The sequence below is a fragment of the Thunnus thynnus genome, chromosome 20, assembly GCF_963924715.1.
Source record: "Thunnus thynnus chromosome 20, fThuThy2.1, whole genome shotgun sequence".
NCBI classification, from domain to species: Eukaryota; Metazoa; Chordata; class Actinopteri; order Scombriformes; family Scombridae; genus Thunnus; species Thunnus thynnus.
Genome location: NC_089536.1, coordinates 28,072,481 through 28,097,654, shown reverse-complemented (window position 1 = coordinate 28,097,654; position 25,174 = coordinate 28,072,481). Strand labels below are relative to the sequence as shown.

The window sequence follows — 25,174 nt, the reverse complement described above, 5'->3', positions numbered from 1 at the left end:
CAGTCTTATCTGGAGACAGCAGGGTCAGTTATCAAATAAATACATCTGATTTCCCAGTGTTATGTAAATGGATAAACCAATGAACCAATGAATTCACAGGCACTAAGAAGTCATGGCACAAAAAGGTACAAGGAGTTCATTTATTTACAGTTTAAGTACACAAATACAGTGGCAAATATAAATGTGAGAAAGTAAATCTCGCTGACCTGCTTGCTTACATGATTCAATAGGTGTAGAGTGGCTGATCAAAGAGGCCAAGGGTCAAAATCAAAAACTACTTAGAGAATGAGCAGCAGAAAGAATGAATTACAACAGACCCTTTAAATCTGACAGACTTGGCAGATCATCACAGCCACATGTCTCAGACATACACAGGTTGAGTTAAACTTCCCAACCCCAAAACACTGCGGCTGGAGGAGGTCAACTTTTCTTTTCAACAAAATGTCATTTCAAATATTATTAAAGGGGATTCATAAAGAATGCATTCTCAGTGCCCATGGCTCCGCAGTTTGCAACACCAGTAGAGGGATCACTGAACCTCTGCACAGCACTACTTTCGTGTAATAACTCCATGGCTCCAACGGGGGCAGTGTGATGGGAGATAACACTTAAAGCAGCCTAAACTTGCAGTAGCTAGGTTCCTGGACCAAGCTTAGAAGTCATGTTCAGACCCTTCCCTACATGTCAGTGAAAAAAAAACCAAGAGAAAACATTTACACATCTATATTTCAAGTATTTCACAGCTTCAAAATAATACAAATAAGAAAAATGTTTATCTGTACACAGTGAATAGACATCTGGTAAAATATGTCAGATGACACCCTTGCCCCCTACATAAAATGCACTTCTTTTGTACAACACTAGGAAGGGAGAGGGGGCTCATTGGACTGTACACCAGAGCCTAGAGGTGAACAGACAGAACAGCTTGACTAATCAGTGAATTCACAACCTCCTGCATCCGAGATACCAAAGCATATTTTTGGTACTTTCATGGGTTCAACTAGCAGTCAAGCCTTCACACCTGACTTTGGGGACTCACCTCTAAAAACATGCAGAACAGTAGTTTCTTTTTATTTAATACAGATGGCTATAGAATTACTGAAAGGGCCATCATTGGCAGTCAGCTTGATACATCTTACTACAAAAAAGGGAGAAAAGCTGTTTTATTGAAGGCATGAATTAGCAAACAGTGACAGTGATAGGGTCATCAATGACTGTTTTCGCAGAGGAAGGAGGAACCAGCGGCATTAACTGTTTTATCAGTCAGGCAGTGTCCTAGAAAAGACTGCTGGGTTGCCATGTTTGCCCTGGACAAACCACTGTCCATTTGGTATCTCTCATGCTTAGAAATGGGAGAGATCTGGTGGGGTGGGGACAGTGAGGAGGGTTGTACAAATGTCTCCTGAAAAAGTGGACAGAGAACAGTCCTGAGGTCCAACACTCTTAAATGTTTTGGGAGGTCAGACCAAGACACAGAAAGGGGAAGACACAGAAAGGAGAAGAGAGAGAGAGAGAGAGAGAGAGAGAGAGAGAGAGAGAGAGAGAGAGAGAGAGAGAGAGAGAGTGTACAGACCCTTTAAGTCAGTCAGAAAGCAGTTTGAGTCAGAGGCTGGTTTTCAATGGTAGCTGTTACAGTAGTGATTAATAGTGGTGGTGGTTAGTATGTCTGATCACATCTGAGTGAACACGGCTTGGTCCGCCAGGTTGCATTGTGGGGGCTCATCGAGGAGCTAGGGGATGGAGACCAGCAGGCAGTACACCAGACACCATCTAGAGGAAACACAGGACAGGAAATTGGAGGGTCAAACAAACAACCATACATGTGTCATAACTCACTGGCTGCATTAAGCTTCCCAGACACGCTTTCCTATACTGTCACTGCCTCAAGATATACATGTATGTAGACCTAATGCATTTTCAAGCCAATGTCAGCTAAAACATAATATTCATGTTCACCCCATAATCCACATAATCAAAAAACTGCACAATTTCTAAAGACAAAAAGAGCTGCAGGGCAACTAGTTGTAGCTGATTGGGGCTAATAACAATAGCCCAATATTTTCGATAATACTGCTGTGATGACAGGAACAAGCTTTAGCATAAGAAAGGAAATTGCAAAAATGTCTAAAATTGCACCACTGAGGAAAGGTTAAGAGTGTAATTATTAGCGGCAGAGCTGTGATGCAGCTGCAGGAACGTGATATACATGATGTGGTGATATGAGCTTTACAGACCCGGACATGTGGCTGCGGACTTGCACACGCTTCTATGGATGGCTTTGCTGTCTTTAAACAATCAAACACCGCAAGGGGGTAGGAAACATGTTGCCAAAATGTCAGGACAGCTGTTATATGGACATTGTCAGTATTAAAAAAATAAAGCAATTTGAAGGAAACCAGTAAAAATACTGTTTAGAGGTGATTTGTATGTGACAATCATCCTTGCCTTTTCAGATTTTTTTTTTTTTTTTAACCATATGTCACATTTGATAGACATCTGTCAACTCTGGCTAGCCAACATATGACACATATTCCAGCTACTAGTAGCAGTGATAATGCCAGTGCAAACTACACATAGTTAACTTTAGAGGCAGGCAGTGACAAATTATGTCCCCCGGCACCCTAATCTAAACATTAAACAATAATGTTCCACATGTGCGCACTGGAAAACCAGTTGGTGACCTCACAACAGCAAGAGGAGGTTCTTTTGTTGTACAAATGTTAGATTGCGTGCAGACCTCTGCATATGGATGTCACTATTCATGTTTTTTAATGCCCATTCTCCAACCAATCCAAAATACATTTAAGTCATTTAGACTATACAATAACATGATGGCATGGCTAAAAGGGGAAAACTGTTTAATGGGGACATTATGCTTTTTGTGATTTTTTGTTATTTTCTGTTAATTATAAATTGTTATGATGTTGGACATCTATGCTAAACATGGGGCGCCCTGGAGGCCTAGGTTAAGGCACATACCACATAACTGCAATGTCCATGCTTCGACTCCTGGCCGGGGGACCTGTGTTGCATGCCCTACCCCTCTCTCTCTCTCACTACATTTCTGTCAAATATAGGCAAAAGCCTGAAAAAATAAAAAAAAAACATACGTAGAAATGCTCCCTGCAAGTCAAAACCCAGGGCTTCAACCAGATCTTAGTGCTTTGTTTGCAACTTTATTTTCTACCTTCTACCTTACCTTGCCCATAAACGAATGTCCATTCTGTAGCCTTTGTTGCTAAGGTTTTTCAGCGTGTTGTTCATGTTGTCCACTCTCATATTTCCGATCGGATTTCAGCTTGAACATGAACGGATGTATTTGAGAAGTTGACATTTCGAGTAAAGAACAAGAGAAAGAAGTGAAATTCTACTACTACTGTTTGTTTACTTAGCCTCCCAAGCCACCAGAAGATGGCTGAGACGCAGCTTCTGAAAGCTGGTCAATCAGAACAGAGTGGGCTCATCAGGAGGAGGGCCTTAAAGACAGCTAAAATGGCCTGTTTCAGACAGAGGTTGAACTGAGGGGCTGCGTAAATGGTCAGTATGAGTTAAATAAGGTTTTTGAACTGTAAATGTCATGCAACTGTCATGCAAAGATATTCCAGTTGAGCCCCAAATTAAAAATATAGACCTGGAAATGTGCAGAATATGTCTCCTTTACAGACAGGGAAATAAAAAAATATTACATTTTCCCAGTTCTAATCCTGTGTCCCTGTGTTAATTGTTCAGTTACATCTAACTGAAAATCCTGACCTGTATCTGCATGATTTTATGCATCACACTGCCGCCAAATGATTGGCCGGCTGGATAACTGCATAAATAAATAACCAAGTGTACAAGTGTTCCTAGTAAATTCCTTGGTAAATGTACATCACAGTACAGAATAGGGGTGTCATGATATAGCGGTATTTAAAAAATGAAACATTGATATCATGTTAATGATACACATAACATAATATCATATAAATAATCCAGCGACTCTTAAAACCCCTTAACAATCTGATGGCCTATCCACAGGCTGTCACATCTATGCTATGGACACAACTCTTGTCCTTAAGTGGGTACTCATGCGACACATCTTTGGAAAGCTTTGGAGAGAAAGATTCTTGTGATTTGATTGATGCAAACTATCTCAAGATATAATCACAACAGGAGGTACAATCAATGGCTCTGTCAGACCACCAACAAACAAACAATTACAAAATTCATGCTACTCACCTATGAAGCCTCATATTACTGATGACCATGACTGATGCAACCCTGACAAAAACGGTGTTGTTACATTGGCAAAGGTTCAGTCGATTCAATCCAGTAAAATTTTTAGTCCAAAATACATTATTACATCAAAAAATATCCACTAACGGCTGTTGCATCAAATTAGCTGGCAGATGTCCTAATCTTCCAACATACATACAAAAACATCTCCGTCAAAATGCATTGGCATGTAAACATTAGCCCCATCTTGGTATCAAAATGGCAACTGCACTGTGACCTTTTGATCGACACCTCACTTGACCCAATAGGAGCTTCCATGTCCTGTCCACAGCCTTCAATAGCCAATAAGAGTCCATGTTGAAAGGAGGTACATGCCCCTCTTTTGTAAAGACCGAGCCAATAGGAACAGATTCTGCTGATGACGACGCTCTGAAAATGGCCATATGCTGCTTTATTGCTTTTTATAAAGCCACAACATGGAAATTATGTAAATATAACTAGTTTGCTGTGATTCACTTTTTATATGAACTGCTTTTCCACCATAGCACTTATTTTGACTCTTTTATATGTATAAAGTTTAGTCTCAACAGGGGAACAAAGCACTATAATGTGTTTATGCTTCAGTTACTCTGAAGCAGAGTAACAGGGTAACTTTATTTGGTATCTTTTTTGGAAGATGCCTAGACATACCTGTACAAAAACATGTAAAATATTAATTTTCTGTGGTATTGTTATTAAATTTGAACTTGGACTAGGTAAAGCTCATGACAGCCCTAGTACAGAGGACACTAACTTCAGATTCAGTGTGACTTTAAGGGATAGGTTTGGATTTTTTCATCTTAATACAATATTGACATGTCACAGGTATACTAAAAGAGTTATGGGTTGCTGTAACCATTCCTGCTCTCCATTACTGGCTGTGAAGAGATCCATTTTGTAGAGTGACTACAGTGTAAATGATGGAGGACAAGATCCACACTTGTGTAAAAATGCATTCTTAAGTTCAACTGAAGCAAATATGAGGTTTCAGTTAGACAAATCAACTGTCTTTGGCCTGGTATGTGTAGGTTTATTGTAAGGCAACAATCTAAACATAGCACAAAACGTAAGGAAATTTGTGTTTGGTAGATTATTTCTTTGTTGTAACAATGCCTCTTGGCAATAAATCTTTTACCATTGGAAAGCCTGTTCATTTCCCTTTAAAATGGTGCCACATTTGTAAGGACCATGCATTTGTGGGATGAGCAGCAGAGCTGAGTATGTGGCTTGTGCCCATGAAAAATATGCCAAATCTTCTCTGCAAATGCCAAACAGCTTATTCTGCCATTGACATCGTTTGGTGGATTGGATGATTGAAGTTTGAAGAAACAAGACATATTGGCAATTTAACAATTTATTCATTTAACAAACAGGAGCCTGAGTAGCGTGTGGAAGAACCATACACAGCCACAGCAGCCTGGCACATCCTCCTCATGCTGGTCTCCAGCCTGGTCACACACTGCTGTGGGATGGCATCCCATTCTTCAACCAGCATTTGTTGCAAGTCAGCCAACGTGGTTGTGTTGGTCACTCTGGCGTGAACAGCACGCCCAAGCTGATCCCGCAAGTGTTCAATGGGGTTGAAGTCAGGACTGCTGGCAGGGCATTCCATCCTCTCAACTCCCAAATTCTGGAGGTAGTCTCTGATAAACCCCACTCTGTGGGGGGGCGAGTGTTGTCATCCTAGAGAAATAGAATTTGGTCCCAGACTGTGGAGATATGGGATTGCCACTGGTTGCAGAATCTCATCTTGATATCTCTCTGCATTGAGATTGCCTCCAATGATGACAAGCCTGGTTTTTCCATTGAGGGAGATGACACCCCACACCATCACACTGCCTCCACCAAAAAATGTTACTCTATCGATGCAGCAATCAGCATAGCGTTCCCCGCATCTTCTCCACACTTTGACCCTAAGATCGAACTGCCAAGGCAAAATCTGGACTCATCGCTGAACATAACGTTCCTCCACATGTTCAGGTTCCAGTGCACGTGTTGCAGACACCAGCGCAAACGGGCCTGATGGTGAAGGGCAGTCATGACAGGCCTCCTGGCACCCCCAGGAGGCCACCCCCCACCTGGGGGTACCAGAACCTCAAAACAACAGTCAATAGTGACAGCAAAATAAGCTGTTTGGCATTGGCAGAGAAGATTTGGCATATTTTTCAAGCCACATACTCAGCTCTGCTGCTCATCCCACAAATGCATGTTCCTTACAAATGTGGCACCATTTAAAAGGGAAATAAACAGGCTTTCCAACAGTATAAGATTTATTGCCAAAAAGTATTGTTACGACAAAGAAATAATCTACCAAACACAAATTTCCTTACTTGTTGTGCTATGTTTACATGCAATTACCAGGACATATCCCTCTACAGCTCAGCAAGGAAATACTGTCAAAGCAAACACAAAGGGATGTTTGTACCAAAAAGACAATCATTCTGGTTGATCTCCATCAAATCTTTAGATGGCACATTTGCCTGTTTTGTCCTGTGTCATGTGCTTTCGTGTTAGTCACTTATCTTGCACTGTCAATAAAAGGTATATTTGCACATAATGAGCAATGTGGATGTTAAGAAGAGATCATCACTTCATGAGATTACAGCCATCAATACATCTCTCAACATACAGCATGTGAATGCTCTATTAAGATAGATTTGAGCAAATCCAAACCTATCTTTTAATCAACATGAACAGAACATGCACTGATTTAAGTTATTTTAGACTCTTTTTTTCTTTTAAAACAACCTTTCCTCCTTCAAAATATAGAGCTCTCTCTTTCAGAAGAACTGGATGACATGTTTTCAGCTATAGACATGAGAAAGTTGTAAGCTGACTTGCAAACGAGTAGCTTCATATCATGCAAGTGTTTGATGTGAAAAAACAGGGAGGCAGAAATCTGCAGGTTAAGTAACACAAGACTGCACCAAGCAAGACTGGAGGGGTGGGTGTAGGTAGGCAAGATTCTTTGGGACACTTTAGCTGTAGGTCTGCTATATGATCGATGTGCCAACAGGGATCAAACCAACAGTGCAAGCAACAAGCCGCAGGCACAGAGCTGATTAAAGGGGCATTCTGTCAATCCTGAGTAGGCAATGACAGAGTTACATTCTTAGGCTATGATGCACTGTGATGCATTATCCACTCCAGTTCTTTGAGGACTGCAGCCTCCTGCTCAGAAAATAATCAGTATCCAACTGTTCAATGAAACTTTGTTAGTACAATGCAGCTACAATGTCACCAACAGCCCAGTAAATGTAGTATTTAATGGCTGTGATGGTATTGTGGCTGTTAAAGCTAAGTCTCATTCACATAGTGGATGTCTGGCTCACTGTTGAACAACTGAGCATCTGCTGTGGTGTTCACCCCTGATTCCAGGTAGAGCTACTTTTGTATTGACATGAACCTGTTAATGTTGCTGATCTGATTTTATACACGCCATGTGTTTTCTTCCTGTGCTCCTTGTCTATTGAGAAAATTTGTCTCAGATAAAATGGCAGACAAAAGGCTGAAGGTGAAACAATCTGGAACCAAGACTGAACACAGCACTCTGAGGCAGCCCAATGTAGAACTGGAACTTGGACCAATGCATCTCTGGTGCTTTGGGGATGGGACTCACCCAGTGTTGCCGCCGTCACACAAGGACGTGGCGAGCGTCTACTTGGCATGATGCTCGTAGGGAATGCTATTCTGAAGTTGGGGGAAGGGAGAGAGAAGGCCCAATATGTCAAGTCAGAACCAACATCATGCACTAACCACAGAACTGGAGAAAACTGGCTGAATAGCAGCACTTCACTTCTCGCTGACAGGAAGCATGAGACTGGTATGCTGTAAAAGCTAAGTATTGAGACTTTCTTTTGCTGTTCTGGATCTTGGCTCTGTGTGAAGTGCTACACAGGTCTACTGTAAATCATGTAAACAAGCACTCCTTGAGAGTGCCACTCTTTTGAAGTAGCAAGATACACCATGAAGACAAAGTTTAAAGAACTTTAAAATATAATTGCACCGAATACTGATTACCATTAAGCATGAAAGCACAGCTTCCTCCTGCATATTCAGGAGAGGGTTTGTACTTCAAGCATAGCCTAGGTGGATAGAGTTTAGATTTTTTTCTTTCAGCCCTTGTGTGTGGGTTGGGAGTCACTATAAGAAGGAAGGAGATGTGTCTCAGGGATGTCTTGTACCTGTGAGGTGGACATGCGGGAGGTGTCTTGCCGTCCTGTTAGATCTGAGGATGACACATTGACAGGAGCACCGCGGTGCAGTCGCATGCTGACCTTTCGCTCACGCTCCATACCAGATGCTTGTCGAGGGGAAGCTGGGGAACAGAGACCACGAACTAAGCAAACCATCAGCATCATTTTTGAAGAAATAGATATGATTATAGATTTCACGTATACTTCCCTAATTGCATTAGATTCCTACTGTTTGCTTTGCTTCCAGTGCCTTTTGAGTTTTTTGCTCACATTGTTTTCCCCCTTACAATCAGTCCTCAGACTTAATTCATATAGCACCTTTCAAACAAATCAAACGCATTTAAAAGTGCTTTACAAGCGACTGACAAAATGTAGGATGTTAAAAATGGATTTAGAGACTAATGCAAACCAAAATAAAGTTAAAAGTTAATCGAATAAGACAATAAAAGATGGGTAGTTAAGATAAAAAATATTAAAAGATAATACAAGCAATAAAAATAACATTAAAAACAACATAATGAAATACTACACAAAATAAATAGATTGTAGTAAAACAGTAAAATATTAATAAAATAAATGATGACAATAAGTATAAATAAAACCATAAAATTATAAAATACTACATAAAAGCCAGACTAAATAGATGGGTTTTTAGATTACGTTTAAAAATATCTATATTTTTAGCTCCTCTCAGATCCTCTGGAAGGCTGTTCCAGTGGCTTGGAGTATAACGGCAGAAAGCAGCATCACCAAATTTCTTGTGGAACTGCTAAAAGAGACGAACCAGTGGATCTGAGGGGCCTTCCTGGTTCATAAACAAAAGGTGTTCTGAGAGTTAGTCTGGTGCAAGGCCATGTAGTGCCTTATAAACTAATAAAAGAATTTTAAAATCAAAACAAAAACTGACAGGTAACCAGTGTAAAGACTTTAAAATAGGCGTAATGTGTGCTCTCCTTTTGGTCCTAGTCAGCACTTGTGCAGCAAAATTTTGAATTAATTTTAGCTGATTTATTGTATTCTTTGGTAAACCAGAAAGACATTATAACATTACAATAGTCTAACCTGCTAGTTACAAAAGCATGCATCAGTCTATGTTGCTCAGAGAGAGAAATAAGAACGAGAAACAACATAAGTCAAAGTGCATTAATGTTTAAAACAAACATCTACATAACTTTTTATTTACAATGACTATATCTAAATACAGTATAAAAACTGAAATCAAGCAACCTGTCAGTTTTTGATACTGCTGGCCTGAGAGTTTTAGTGTCCCTCAACCTGCCAGTGCCACCTTTACAGTAGTAAACAGACCTCAAGATTTCTGAATCCTACACTGAACATCCTACATATCTGAACAAAGCACATCTGTGAACTACTGAATTATAGCCTTGAAGTCCTGAAATTATTAAGTACTTCACACTACACTGATTGTTTTTTAAGCATTTGTTTCACTCCACAACTACTGACCAATGTGGAGTCCCTAGGAGCTGAGGAATGGTGGAGTGAACTGACCTGTGTGTGAGGTGGGTGTCAGCGGGGTGGGTGGGGCTCCATCTTGGGCTCCCCGTGGCCGTCCTGATGCAGCTGGTATTCCTCTGGCCCCTGGGTTCCTGCCATGTCTCAGCCTGTCCTCCCGGTCCCGGCGCTCTCTCTCTGCTTCCTCTGCTGCACGGTTGGCTCCCTTTGAACAACAATAACAATCAGTTAACAAAAACAGGACTAGTAGATAACAGATACAAGGCTGTAACCTTAGATGAAGTTCCTGACCAAAACTAGTAAAGATGCTTATTCTTTTATACCTCTTATTAACATTTACATCAGTCGGACATGACAATCATTGGGTTTTGACACGAACCATGGCCCGAAGGCCCATGGCCACAAAAAGTTACTCTTTGGCCACCAAATATTCCCTGTAGGTGGCCCCCAAGTTTTATCCCCATACTGTAAGCCGTCACCAACACAACTGGGAATCCACATAGGAAGTGAGACGTGAGTGAGCGCGTCCACACCGACTGCGATTTGTGCGTTCAGCTTCTCTGTCCACAGAACCAGCTGTCTGTCAGCAGCAGCTGCTGACCAGCAGCCGGCTAACCTGCCTTCACCAGGCTGACTGACAGCAGAAATTTACTGGAGCAAAACAGTTTCCACATCAGCTCCACAGGAAGTAATCAACAGTTTCTGTACTTATTGATTGACTGATTTTATTTCCCCGCCCACCTTGGCAGGTGAGTATGCCTGTAGTGAAACAGGCAAGCTCACAGACAAACTGGGAGCCTTGATTAATCAACGTAGATACCGTTGATAGGTTCAAAAGACATATACAGCGGGATATTTGTATGATTTAAACAGCTGTCTGTGCAGATTACGCTTCACATTTGACACCCTTCTCAACAACAGCTGCCATCTTGCTTTAATACACGGCAGAGTTGTTACTGGGTAATGTGTGCCCTCTGTAAGAGCTTGTAGGCAGATACCTTGCTCCCCCTACTGGTGGCACTGTGGTATTGCATTAGAGCGCTGCATCAAAAGATTTTATAATACAAAAGTTGCAAGTCTCTGCTTACTCTAAAAAGTAAAATATTAAAAGCAGCAGCTCATGTGCATTCATGATCAATTATCCTTTAACTTTATATCCTTAGAAAACCAACAATATATAGTAGGGTCGAAAAGTCTGAGACTACATTGAAAATCTCTAATATTTTCATGTAAACCTGGAAATAATTAGAAAGTTTGAGGGTTCAGAAACATTTAAAAACACAAGAAGTAATGACATGTAAAATGGAGAGGAAATATTTATGGTTATGCACTATTTCTAGGTAAGCAAACCTGTGGCACTGACCAACTTAACTTGTTTGTACAAAAGGTCAGATTTCCTTGAAGCATGCGTTCAGATGACTACTCATCAGAGGCTTGTTCAAGTAACTCAACTTGCAGCCAGAGTTCACCTGTTAATAACTATGGCGTTAAAATATAAAGATAGTGGAAACCACTTATAGTGATCATCTCTGTCCGGGTCAAACTGATTATTGTTATTGGATAATTATAACCCATTTTGTTTCTTCTTCTTAATTTCTCATGCAGACTACCATCTTATCTACATTTGAATATTTCTTACATGAATATAAAATAATGAAATGGGCAGCTTTGCTATTTACTGAAATTTTTTGACTTTCAAAAGAAGCCTACGACTGTTTCAAACGCTTGTTTCGCTGCTGCATCTTGGTGGATCATATTGGCACTATGTCATAAGCTTCAAGGTGATTACGTTTTTCCATTGAGAGACAATGACTTTCTTTTTCGCGTCATGTTTTCAACATGCACACAGCACCAGCTCAGGTAACCAGTCCGAAGCGGGAGGGTTGTGCGTTTAGGCTTTGAGGGTGGGGGCCGCAGCAACCCACAATGAGAAAGTTGAACCAGAATCAATTTTTGGAGAAATGCAACTCGTAACGCTATACAACCCTGCTATGAGGGAAGACAAAAACATTACTGTGAAGAGGGGAGGACATTTCTCTTTATTTGATGTTAAAAGTAAAGTTAAGTTTTGCTGATGGCTTCCTGACTCAGAGAGAGAGAGAGAGAGAGAGAGAGGGCAAGAGGGAGAGCAGTGGTCGAGCGAGCTTGAGAGTTCATGAGGAAAGCAATGGTAGTGAGAAAGCTGGTGAATGAGAGGAATAAAACATTATTTTCTGACTGTTTCACAACGGTTACAAATAAACACACCCACACCCCCACACAACCATGCGGAAGTGCACAGCAACGCCTGATAATGCTGCCGCACCCGCTAAGTACATATCATATGTGTATCATGGGAGTAAGGTAAAAAAAAAGAATTACCCTAGTTTAAATTTTTTTTCTATATGTTTTCATGTATAAAAAGACCCCAAATGAAAACTGTAAGCGCACTACTTGTTTAATATAAGCGAATTATTTAAACAGCATTTGTACAGGAATGATTCTGTCCCAAGCTTTTTGATCTATATAAGTGGTTGATCACTGTTACTGTGATCACTATAAGCGGTTTCCACTGTATAAATAAATATGGTTTCTTCTAAATCTTTTCTTTGTCAACTTTTTTTTATACGGCATATTCAATTCTGTTCATTTAGTGATTTGTCACTTTTAAGGAAGGCTGTGTTAAATTGCCTTTTATGTGTTGTTTTAACATAAGTTTACATTTGGGCCACCAAATTTAGGGGTTTGGTGGTGCTTAAAAGTGCTTAAAAATATTATTGTCTATCCCTGATCATAACAAAATATATGGTAAAATAACATACCATAAAACCATAAAAGGGAGTATTTTTACTAAGATTGTCCCCTGATTACATGCTGTTTGAAAAGATTTCCCATCATAATAAATATAAAACCCTGAGAAAAACTGTATGAAGAAAACATGGAAATTATCAAACGCAAAAATATGGGCAAAATAATTTTAATCCAAAAATATCACTTTTGCAAATTGGAAAAAAAGTACAAAGGTGTCAACACAAGTTACTCCCCATGGATCAAGGCAGGTATCTACAAATACATTCGCATATACTGTAGCTGATGGCTTTGACCCCATACAGTTCAGATATTAGTACTTACAAACTTGAGCATGTTCCAGTCAAATACATAGTCATAAGAGAAGCCCTGTCTGTGGAACAGGTTCCTGAAAAGCTGCCGTAGGTATGAGTAGTCCGGCTTGTCATCAAAGCGCAAGGAGCGACAAAAATTTAGGTAGGTAGCAAATTCAGCTGTGACAAAGAGGGAAAAAACATTTTTCAGCTCAGACTGTGCTTGATTAATATTGGTCAATAGGGAAATATGAAATTAAAATATTACTTTAAATGATCAAAGCCTAAAAGACGTTGACTTACACGGGTATCCCTTGCAAAGCACCTCAATTGGTGTGGACATTTTCTTCTCACTGATCCGTTCATACTTCTGCCTCTTGGTGGCAGCCTTGAGGCCCTGCCAAGGCAGCGAGCCCAGATTAAAATACATGAGAACGTAGCCAAGGGACTCCAGGTCATCACGCCTTGACTGTTCTGCAGAGAGAGACAAAAGACAAGGGAAAGGATGAAGAGAAGAGGAAAAAAGGGGTCATTATTGCACTCTGAAAAAAAAAACAACAACTTCCAATTTACTGTCTAAAACATGCAGTTATGTGTTCATGTCAAAAATGTCTATTCAGAGTGTGTATTTTTGTACCAATCCCCAGATGTGTGTTGATTGAGGCGTAGCGTGCAGTGCCAGTCAGATTCTTGTTCTCGCGGTAGGGGATGTGCTGGTGTGTGCGGGCGTCACGATATTTTTTAGCCAGGCCAAAGTCAATAATGTAGACCAGGTTGCCCTTTTTGCCCAGCCCCATCAGGAAGTTATCAGGCTTCACATCTCTATGTATGAAGTTCTTGGAGTGAATGTACTCAATGCGACTGATCTGCAGTGGAGAAAACAAAACAGATAAAGTAGGTCACCACACCAAGAGCAAGAGCATGTTGCTGCATTCAAGCACTGAGTGAACAGCTGAGCTCTCATCCGTCCCACAGCTCCTTCTGTACACCACTGTTAAGTCACATTTTGGAGGAGGGCAGACTAATGAATTTACTGACTAAACTTGACGACGAAGCGGTTATTCAGAGCAAACCAATGGTTTATTAAGTGTTACTACATTCTTCTTCAAATTTTTTAGTTTTTTTCTTTTCAGGGGTCCAAGCACCTCCTGTTGCCTAACCCTAAACTTAATCCTGCCTGTAGACAATACTACATAAGTGAAATATTAATGCTGCAATACATTTACATTTTCATGAATATCAGACATTACATGTAGGAGATAACTATCAGTTTTCAAGCATCCTAAGCCCTTTAAAAAAGCAATGGCGTGGATGAATAATAATAATAAAGCTGCAAGCAGCGATGATTGGGCCCTTACACCTTCGTGCGCGTATGGTTGCGCCATAGTTCAAAGGCTTTTTATTGTGGGCATACAGATGTGTTCAGGACCAGGCTCTTATCAGACGTTGTATGAACCCGTTAAATGTCACTTCCTATGTGCACTATGTTTGCTAGAGAACACCCACTAATTGTACATCATGTTGTTGTATATCATGTGTAGACCACACCATGTAAATTCACAAAGAATGGTTAGAGCAGAAGAAAGTTAATGTTTTGGAATGGCCAAGTCAAAGTCCCGACCTTAATCTGATAGAAATGCTGTGGAAGGACCTGAAGCAGGCAGTTCATGCAAAGAAGCCCACCAACATCCCTGAGTTGAGACTGTTCTGTAAGGAGGAATGGGCTAAAATTTCTTCAAACCAATGTGCAGTACTGATAAACAGTTGCCAGAAACATTTGGTTGAAGTTATTGCTGCAAAAGGGGGTCACATCAGTTACTGAAAGAAAGGGTTCACATACTTTTGCCTCACGCAAATATGTAAGATTGGATAATTTTCCTCATAAATTCATGAATATGCTTAATGCTTCTGTCTCTTTTGTTTAATTGGGTTCCCTTTATCAAGTATTATGACATGTAAAAACTGATCACATTATAGGTCATTTTTATGCAGAAATAGAGAAAATTCTAAAAGGTTCACAAACTTTCGACCAGCACTGTAGCTGAGGCGTTGAAATCGGCAGTTTTGGAGTGGGAGCTCGACATGACAAATAACAATCATCACCACTGTAATGAACAGACAATGCACGAATATGGACATAGTGAGAGAGGCTGGTGTGTGCCCACACATAAAGTGTTTTACACACACTTTAAACCTTGTGTCACAAACAGCTCTGAACATAGGCCGACATCAGCCGTCTGCTTGGTCAAGTGTGGTGTAGTAGCATTTTTTTCACCGCAGTTTAACTGCCACAGCTATGCTGGCCTCCAAACAGAGAATGTTAAACCTTCCAGTACATAAACTGATCGCGGATGTGGTCACACGATGGAAGAGCTTGCTCAACATGCCTGAGTGCTACCTGGAGCAACAACAAGCAGTCGCTGCAGCGCTACTGAGTGATGAAGTCAGGTGCATTGCATGTAGCATAGACACTCTGGACCCAGCAGACATCATAGATGCCAGGGACATAGTAAATCTTCTCACACCGCTGAAAAAAGCAACCACCATGCTGTACGATGAGTCTCCATCTACAGTCTCTGTCATTGTGCCCCTAAAGCACATGATAGAACAGGGCATGGGGCACAGTGCAATGAGGACTCTGCCACCATCACCCAAATGAAGAGAGCCATACTGAAGGACTTGACAGACCAATAACAAGGGAAGAAAACAAGTTTCTGCTAAAAAGCACTGCACTGGTTCCAGAGCTCGCGCCAGCTAGACGACAGATGGAGGAAGTTTTCAACAGGCTGGAATTGAAATCAACACAGATGCAGAACCAGGAATTTATTTATTTAAATATTCTGTGTGTGTGAGAGACATGTTCAGGTAACTTATAAGTTGTGTGTATGACACAGAGAGAGTGTGAGTGAGTGTGACTGTGTGCAGGGTTTGCCCCTGTTGCTTTTGTGAAAAGAAACAAGATAAGACATTTAGGAAGTTTTTTATACCTCTGCATACTTCTACAGAACCCTAGTGAAATAGAAGCTGAAAGAGCAGTGCCAGGCAGCTCAACACATTCAGCAGGACAGCCTGAGACAGCCTGGTGATGGCTTGCCATACACAGCACATGGAGCACTCGAAGATCTCATTGGGGAATTTTTTTATTGAAGGAACTGTACAGTGCAATGCCCAACACTGGGATCAAGGCTGAAATTTACTTGTACTGCAAAGAGACCTCTATTTTACTCTCTGACTGTCCTCTCAAGTGGTGGAGAGACAATGCACAGTTTTACCCACTGCTGTCATCCATGGCCAAAGCATATCTCACTGTCCCAGCAACCTCAGTACCAAGCAAGCAAGGATTTTCTATAGCAGGGGACACTGTAAATGCCCAAAGATCCCAGCTTCTATCTGGAAATGTGGACATGCTCATATTCCTCAAGAAAAAAAAAGAGAAGCCTGTCTGATGATAAGTGAGTGAGTTTACTTTTTTTGTTTGTTTGTTTGAGTTGAGTTACTTAAAAAACTAAGGTGAAAGTTGATTTACACTAAGAAAATGCCTACTTTCTCTAAGTAGGTAAAAAAACACTGGATGTTCCTGTTCTGGTCTGTGACTAACTGTCTGACTTGAGTTTATGTTTTTGGCACTTTAAAATAAATGCCTGCCTAGCCTACTAGATAGGTAGGTAGGTACGTAGTAGCATAGGGGGTAATAAAAACACTGATGTTCAACGGTGAGTGTGACTTGTTTTGTTTACAAGATCCAGCTCCTGCAATGATACTTTACTTTATTATTTTTATTTCATAAAAGGACTGTTGCATTGTTTTTGTTTTGCACTTGTACATAGTTCAATCATTGCCAAAGAGAATTCATGCTAATTTTTTGCACATGCTTAGGTCATGGCTGGCTACTTTTACTTTACTTTATTAAAAGGGGGAAAGCAGAAGCACTAAGTTAAAAGGAAAATTAATTTTATACAAATAAAAAATGCTGTTCACATCAGATTTATTACTTAATATTTTTTGAGTCGTCGTTTTTCTTCATTTTTAAAAAAATATTGTGATAACTATTGTGAACTTTTTATCGTGACTTTTTGGTATTGTTACATCCCTACCGCCAAGTGTAAAAAGGACTGGATGAGTGGTTCTTGAGATATGCGAAGGACAAACATATATACAGACAGACAGACAGGCAGATAGAGATTCCTTCCTTTAGTAGAGAGATGAAGTTCAGCTCATAATTTCCTTAGATAATGCAGTTCAGCTTCCAAATCTAGCAATTCATCTGACATGTCTGCGTTTTCTTACCTTGCAAGGCAGCTGGATTTGCGAGGTCGTGTCATCACAAGATCACAACATCACATGAGAATCCATCTTCACAGGCTTCAAGTTATGCGCTTTTGTCTGAACCACCAGTGGTTTGAACCAATAAGCATCCTGTGAGGATTCTCACATGATATGCGAATCCAGCTACCCCGCAAGGTAAGATGGTAAAATACATTGATAGACAGATGGTTCATCCAATCACCTGACAAGTATTTTTTTGAAAGTGCCTACCCTTTACCAAACAGTTTCCAAGGGCGATTTCTCAGATAGTTCTATGTAACAAACCATCTGGTGCATCAGGTTATGCATTTTCAGCAATGCTTTGCAACTCTCAGCTATTTAGGCCAATGCCTGTTCTGTTCCAAAGTGTTTAGCAATTCACCACTCTTTTTGCAACTTAACTCCTTCCACATTTTTCAACGGTGAAAGCTCAATTAGGACATGTGCACTATTACTTTTCTCATTCATACTTTACAACGTTTTCAACGTTTTCTGACAATTTTCCTCCATTCAAATGAATAGACGGAATGTTCAAAACTGACAAATTTTTACACTTTTTCATGCATTTGCAACTCTTATCTACTCATTCATACTTTCAGCTAGAAACTGCATTCAAACATCAAGGAATTATTCAACTTTCAAATCTCATTAAAACTTAACCTTTTTTTTTTTACCTTTTACATTAATGCGTATTGCGCGGAATGTTAAGATCTACTGTGCTAACTGACATCACTCACTCTAGGTCGAGGCCTTAAAATTTTATCAAAAATCTTTAACACATTATCATATCTTACTCCCACAGCTTCCACTCTACAAGCACAATTTATACATCAAAATGTAGACAAATCTGTCTCTCATCCAATGTAACTTCGATTGATATAGGACTTGCAGTTTTTGAATAAATCGAGTGTGTCTAATAGTCCCATTGAGTCCAGTGTTATCTGAGCTCTGAAACTCCTTGTCAAAAACAGAGATGATGGTAATACATAAATTATCACAGTTCCTTTATTTTAAATCATACAGACACATATCATACATCCGTTTCACCAGTGAAGTCTCAGATTGCTTTCACCTTTGTATTAATGGCAGCCGCCTTTGTTGAAAATTCCGGCATGTGATGTTGACGAAACAAAAAAGGCGGAACTCAACTGCAAGGGCAGTGCAGCACAGTGTGCATACACTAGAGCTATCTTGTAGTTCATCTTCAAAAAAGGCAGGTGGTTGCAAGTATTTTTTGATTTAATTAATAAATAATCACCACTGTGAGACAAACGTGAAGTATATTGTGAACTTTCCACGCTGTCACTCAGAGACAGAGCAGAGCAGAGCAGCAAAGTAAAGCAGTAACAAACAAGACCGGCTGACCAACACACAATGCAGCATTTAACAACTTAAAAACTCTGAGGTGAATAAAATAACTTGAAATTCAGCCTGCTTTACCTCAAAAACCCTGCATCCACTCAGCGTCTTTTACAAAGATGGCTTTCCCAGTAGCTAATGGTGCAGCAGAGAGGCTGCTCCCCACTGCTGGAGATACAGTATAATGTTAATAACAACACAGTGGAGCACTCCGCCTCCCCCTCATTTTATCATTTTCATACAGGCAGGAGACTGTAAGATGTTTTCAAACTAATTAATTAATTAATTAATTAATGCGGTTAATTTTTGTGTGTTAAACCACCACGACAGTCGGTAACATCCAACAATTAAAAATTGTTATTACAGGACAGAGTGAACTCAGCAGCTACACACTTCTCCATTCTCTATTTCTCTGTTTAGCGTCTTCAGGTTAGGCTAACTACTACTACTACTCTTCCAGCAGTTGGGGAAACAACAGACGTGACTTTTCTTGGTCTTGACAAGCTGCAGCATTTATTAACTGACACACTGTAGCCCATACTGTACATTTACTGCCAGACTGACAACTTACTGCGAACCTTTTCCTCTGTTCAGCTCGCATTCACGGACTATTTTCTGCCGCTCTTCCCGTCTGCTACACAAACATATTACGCAATACCCTATTCCTTAACCGAGCTACGCTACAAAGAGTTTCCCAGGCAACAACACAGAGGCTCTCAAATACTATTGATTTCCGAAAGAATTAATATTTAGCATTATTTTTGGCATTGAAAATATTTTTATGGCCTGGTGGGAGTTCTTGTTGTTACAATCGTAGGAGAAATACTGATTCAGTAAACATTCGTTGAGTACAGTTAGACCTAGCAGTCCCCATTAGGTTGAGTGAGTTCAAAGTTGTGAAAACAAGGGGGGTGTTTTGAATACACCCCCATATTCACAGGTAATTTATTACTCTGTCCCTCCTGCCGCAGGAAATAATGGATTACTCCTGGAAAGCTATTGACGTAGCACTTTTCTCCATATGAAAATAACATGGTGATTATTTGACCAATGAGAATTTGGTTGGAAGAGAATATATCAACCAACTTATAAAACAATCGACCAGGAGACTACAGCCCTAGACATAAGCATAACAGAACATGATCTAAAAATTCTAGTAGCAACTGAACTGCATGTGTCTCAGTGACATGCCCATATAAACATGGAAGCCTTTTCTGCTGTCATTTTCAGCTGATCAACATTAGTGTTACAATCTCAAAGGAGGAAATGGCATGAGTGTGGCCAGTGGTCAGAAGGTAAAAAAACGTCTGTGTGGAAAGTGAGTGGGCAGTCTCACCATCTGATCCGCGAGCAGCAAGACTGTCTTCAGACTGAACTTGCGGGAGCAAAAGTTGAAGAGATCCTCCAGGCTGGGACCCAGCAGCTCCATAACCATCACATTGTAGTCACCTTCTGCTCCACACCACTTTATTGTTGGAATGCCCACTAAAAATGCATGGATGGAAAGGCACAATGGTAAGAACACAAATTTATAGTCTCAGACAAGGGTTCTCAACCTTTTAGACATGTTTTGATAGGCATAGCATGCCATGTATTTATCACATTTATTGTACATGGAAGAAGACAGCAGTGGGTGGGAGGGAGCGCAGAGAATCAATGAATCCAATTTGGTGGGGGCAAGCAATAATGATCAAGTACCTACAAATATGTATGACAAGAGGAGAAAATAAATCTCATGGACAGAGACATAGAGAGAGGAAATAATGAGGAAATGGTAGCAGAGTGGGGAGCTTAGTGTAGAAGAGGCACACTGGGGCTGAGATGGAGAATAGGAGTCTAATGAGAGAGAAAGATTCCAGCATGTAAGCTGATAAGTCACCTCCTCCTTGCATCATCTTGTAGATCTTGCTCTCTATGTGGAGCTGGGGGTGTTTCGTCTTTACACATTCCAACTTGATGGCAACCTCTTCTCCAACTGAAATATCTGTACCTGGAAATGGACAAATGTCAACACACATTCTGAATTTAAAAGATCTTTTCACCAAATTACAAAAAAATCCATCTTACGAACCTAGTGGCATCTAGCTATATAGAAAGCTTCAACTTTATTTGCCAAGACCTTTGCAATGAAAAATTATCAAAATCTTGAGTTTTCATCAAACGCCCTCGACATGGCGATGTGGCTAATTTCTATGTTTAGCCATGAAACAGGAAATTGTTGTAATTCGAATGTACATTGTCCAATCTTCCCAAAACTTCTCATGCTTCATAAGTGTCCCTACCTGAACACATCTGTGTGTCAATATTGAGTCAGTGATAGAGTCACCTACTGGCAACAGTAGGAAGTTACTGGTGCTGTCTAGCAGGTTGAACAGATCCAACTCAAATTTGGTCAGAAGTGCCTTAAGACATTGATGACGATATATGGCGAAGCTTGTGAGTTTTCATTGAACACTGTTGACGTGGTGACGCAGCGAATTTTGATGTTTCGCCATTGCAAAACACACTGTTGTAACTCGACTCCACATCGTCAGATCTTTCCCAAATTTCACATTTGATAAGAGTACCAGTCTGAAGACACATACAGGTCAATACTCAATATTAGTCATAGTGCCACCTACTGGTAACAAGAAGTCAAAAGCTCCATTCTTTTACTAACTACTCCTAGCAGCTTAACCAGATCCACCTAAAATTTGGTCAGCTAAGTTGTAAGACCTTGATGATGCTAAACAGTGAAGCTTTTGAGTTTTCATCAAAAGCTGTTGCCATGGCAACACATTATTTGCCTGTTTTTGAGGGGCTAGGGATGCGTTAAAACTTACGAAAATTGGCACACACATCAGAGGTCGCGAAACTTTATATAGGTCTTGGGCTTGGGTGTGGCAAAATGGCTCGAGGGCTCCCCCTAGAAAAATTTCAAAGTCAAGCCTCCACCTTTTAATTTGACATAAATGAACAAAATTTGGTAGGCACAAAAAACAACTATGGGAGATAAAACAATTTACAAAACAAAGATTTCTCAACAACTGATGAAATGACAATTTAATTTATTTATCAAGCAAAAATGCCTAACATTTGCTTGTTTCTGTGATAAGTATTAGGGGCCACTCTTAGGCAAAAAATATCTGAGACTTTGAGAATAAAATCAAAATTTCAAGAAGAAAATTTGTAATAATGCGAGATTAAAGTAATGTTTCAAGAAAAAATTGTATTAAAGCAGCAAGCATCAATGAACACGTTTTCGCACCTCACACTTGTCACAGGGAATAGCAGCTGTGGTATCACTACTGGAGGTCTGTTGACACGGTTCTAAATTGTCAGGATTATGGGACACTGTGTGAATGAATAAAATGTTATTTCCTGTGTACAGTACATGGTGCAGGAGACGATAGGCTATATCAAAATTGTGTGTACATTTGATGATCTATGTGTCATTTCTGCTTCACTTCCCATTGCCCATGGGCAATGCTACATAAGTGAGATATTAAAGCCGCAATACATTTACAAGAGGGCAACATGGATATACACTTTCATGAATATTGGACATTACATGTAGGAGATAACTATCACTTCCAGTGTCCACTATGTGGCCCTAGAAAACACCCACTAATTATACGTTATGTTGCTGTATCATGTGTAGACCACACCAATTAAATTTCATGTAAATCAGATGATGTTTGTCACGTAAGGCTGATTTCCTGTCAGTAGGTGGAGCTATGACTATGACTCAATCTTGACACGTAGATCTGTTCAGGACTGGACTCTTAACAATCATGAGAAATTCGGGGCAGACTGGACAATGTAAAGGCGAGTTACAGCAACTTTTTGTTTAACAAATTTGTCTGGCACACCATTCCAAGGGCATTCCATGAAAACTTAAGAGATTCACAATTTAGCATCACAAAGGTCTCTAGGTATAACCTTCTAAATTTGAAGTCGCTTCAGTTAAAACTCCAGGAGGAGTTTGTTAAAATACAATGCCTATCAATGGTTTCACTTTGCAAAAAAACACAAAGCAGATTCAAAATGGCTGACTTCCTGTTGAACTTGGAGTATGGCTCCAAGGCTTTTTTTTAAATTCTGGGGATAGTACATCTGCCTACCAAATTTCATACACATACGTCAAATTTAAAAGTGGGGGCTTTGACTTTGAAATTTTGCCACTTCTGATGCAGGTGCAAAGTTTCATGAGCTGAAGAGCTGAAATGCGACACCTAAGCCCAATTTTGATACTACTTGAAACATATATTAGTGCAAACATATATGCAAAGTTTTGTTAGTTTTCATGCATCCTAAAGGCCTCAAACGTGTTTGTAAAATGAAAATTGACATATGAAATCCAAAATGTCTGATTTTCTGTTTGAAAAAATATGCTTTATATTGAGAATGGTGAGAGCATTGCCCATTGGCCCAACCCTGCTTGTCAATTGCATTTATTTGCACCTTTTTTTTTTGACTCAGACATTGCTTAACCATGTCGTGATATGCTACTTCAGTATACTTTGACAACAAATATTACTGAGACCACTACAGAAAATTGCAGACGAACATTTAATATCTACAAATTTACATTATAGACACTACCACTGCCACTTCCACACTATCCCTGTAACAAACTGGCCACAATTTCACACGTTGAGCCAGCCATATCCTAGGTTTTGAACTAGTCTTGTTTTGTGTAAGCCTATACAAACAAAAATATATGCAACAAGATAATATATGGAAATATAAGAATATGAGAATCAGTGTTTCCACTATGTTGACTGCTGGGGGGGGTCATATGTGGGGGCATATGAATAACTCAAGACAGAGACTCATCAGCCAGACATTCTCCACTCTCTGTTAAATAGCGGCTGAGATGCCTAAAATGAGAATTGCTGGTCCACCTTAAAAGTCAGTCCACCTTAAGTGAGCCTGGTCAAGTTAAGCTAATGTGGTTGTTGCTAACTTCGGGGCTAACCCCCTTCAATGGATGAGTATTTTCTTTGTCTTGAGGAGCTGCAGCATTTATTAACTGACACACGGCCTGTACTGTACATTTACTGTCAGATTGACAACTTACTGCTAACCTTTTCCTCTGCTCCACTCATGTTCATGTCACGTTTCTACCGCTCGCTCTCTGTACTCGCTCAACCACACACGCACATTTAAAAAATCCACAGTAATGTAGGGTGTTATAGTGCTTGCACAGTGTGCTAGTGAAAATTATAAGTAGCCCTTTGATATTAATGATCATCTGAAATTTCAGCAGTGGTGCTCATAATTTTGCAGCGGTAGTGCATAGGGGCAACACTGAGAATACAAGTCACATCACACAACCCTCCAACCCCCTCCAACCCCCTTCAAGAACAGCCCTATAAAAAAAAAAACAACAACAAAAAAACAAAAAAAAACAACAAGAAATATATCTGGGAGTTAGGGCTGTGCCATATGACGATATATATCGTGTGATGAAAGGAAAAATGTCTCGTTTTATATTATGCTCTGTCGTTTATTTCATTGTGACGCAAATCACTCTTTACAGCAAAATTTTTCGTCATTTGGAGTCTGTCCATCTTTTGCGCGGATTACACTAATAAATTACTCTTGGCTTTTTACTTGCAAAGCTTTTAGTGCACTTACAGTAACGCAATGAGTGTAGCTGTCAACTCTCCAACTCTCCACTGCTGTCGGTCTCTCCTCTACTGCGCTGCACACACAGAGGGCTCAGCCCAGCCTGCGCTAAGACAGAGGAGAGAAGCAGCGAGGTGGCCACTATAAATGAACGCAAAACGCAGCAGAGACTGTCGTTATTTATGTATGTGCACTTGTTTAATTTCAGCTCAGTGTGAGTATTTCTGCTATGTTTTGCTGTCATTTACGGTCGCGTTACTCTCTGCTCTTTGGCATAAAAATGTCTTCTGCAATGAATTAAGTTCTATCTTATATCATTAGTGCCCGAGCACCGAGTGGTGCAGTTACCATCATGCCTTAGTCACAGGTTGTGAATATTAATTAGGCTGCCAGTCAAAACTGTTTCTGTTCTCAGCCTACACACAGTATTTCAGTTGAAATCTTTGAGGTTGTAATTATTTAGAACTTTAGAACAGTTTCTTCAAAAGTTGAAGAGTGGTCCAAATGGATTCAATGAGGGATTTGAATGACTCAGATTTGATAGGCAGCCAGATTCAATATTCAAATCAGATGCAGTAAACAGATTCAATACCAAAGTCAGACTGGATAAAATGCTATCAAACCCCAAGCCTAAATGCAAAACTTTAAAAGAAGTCAGATTTGAACACAATTTCTGCATTATTTGAAAAGGGATGTACTAATGAAGTGCAATGCATTCCTGCCCATTGTTAGGGCTGTTCTTCATGTTGAATAAGAGGTGCATTATACAAAAAATTGACCTGCCTGTGACCCTATAAATAAATAGATTCCTGCTAAGCATAACATATGACATTTTACTTTCAAAGCAACCCGCTTCATACTATTGAGACTTTTGTCGAAAAGTACAACTTTATT

General features: G+C 40.1%; 1 protein-coding gene across 9 annotated transcripts in view; it reads right to left on the bottom strand.

The window, feature by feature from the left end:
- Positions 1-126: 126 nt before the first annotated feature.
- csnk1db (casein kinase 1, delta b) overlaps positions 127-25,174 on the bottom strand; it is a 36,406-nt gene continuing 11,358 nt past the window's right edge. The window contains exons 2-12 of one of the 9 annotated variants that reach the window (XR_010924925.1): positions 20,547-20,657; positions 20,004-20,152; positions 13,641-13,869; positions 13,307-13,477; positions 13,035-13,183; positions 9,960-10,128; positions 8,439-8,572; positions 7,874-7,939; positions 3,200-4,644; positions 2,980-3,085; positions 127-1,770 (exon numbers count right to left, since the gene is read on the bottom strand). Coding sequence is in view for 5 of the 9 variants with exons in the window: in XM_067576577.1 (XP_067432678.1) it covers positions 7,889-7,939; positions 8,439-8,572; positions 9,960-10,128; positions 13,035-13,183; positions 13,307-13,477; positions 13,641-13,869; positions 20,004-20,152; positions 20,547-20,657 (1,163 nt within the window). In the remaining 4 variants the exon portion in view is untranslated. Of the gene's footprint in view, positions 1,771-2,979; positions 4,645-7,873; positions 7,945-8,438; positions 8,573-9,959; positions 10,129-13,034; positions 13,184-13,306; positions 13,478-13,640; positions 13,870-20,003; positions 20,153-20,546; positions 20,658-24,289; positions 24,389-25,174 lie in introns of all 9 variants that reach the window. The other 8 variants (XR_010924926.1, XR_010924927.1, XR_010924924.1 and 5 more) reach the window with 8 other exon arrangements.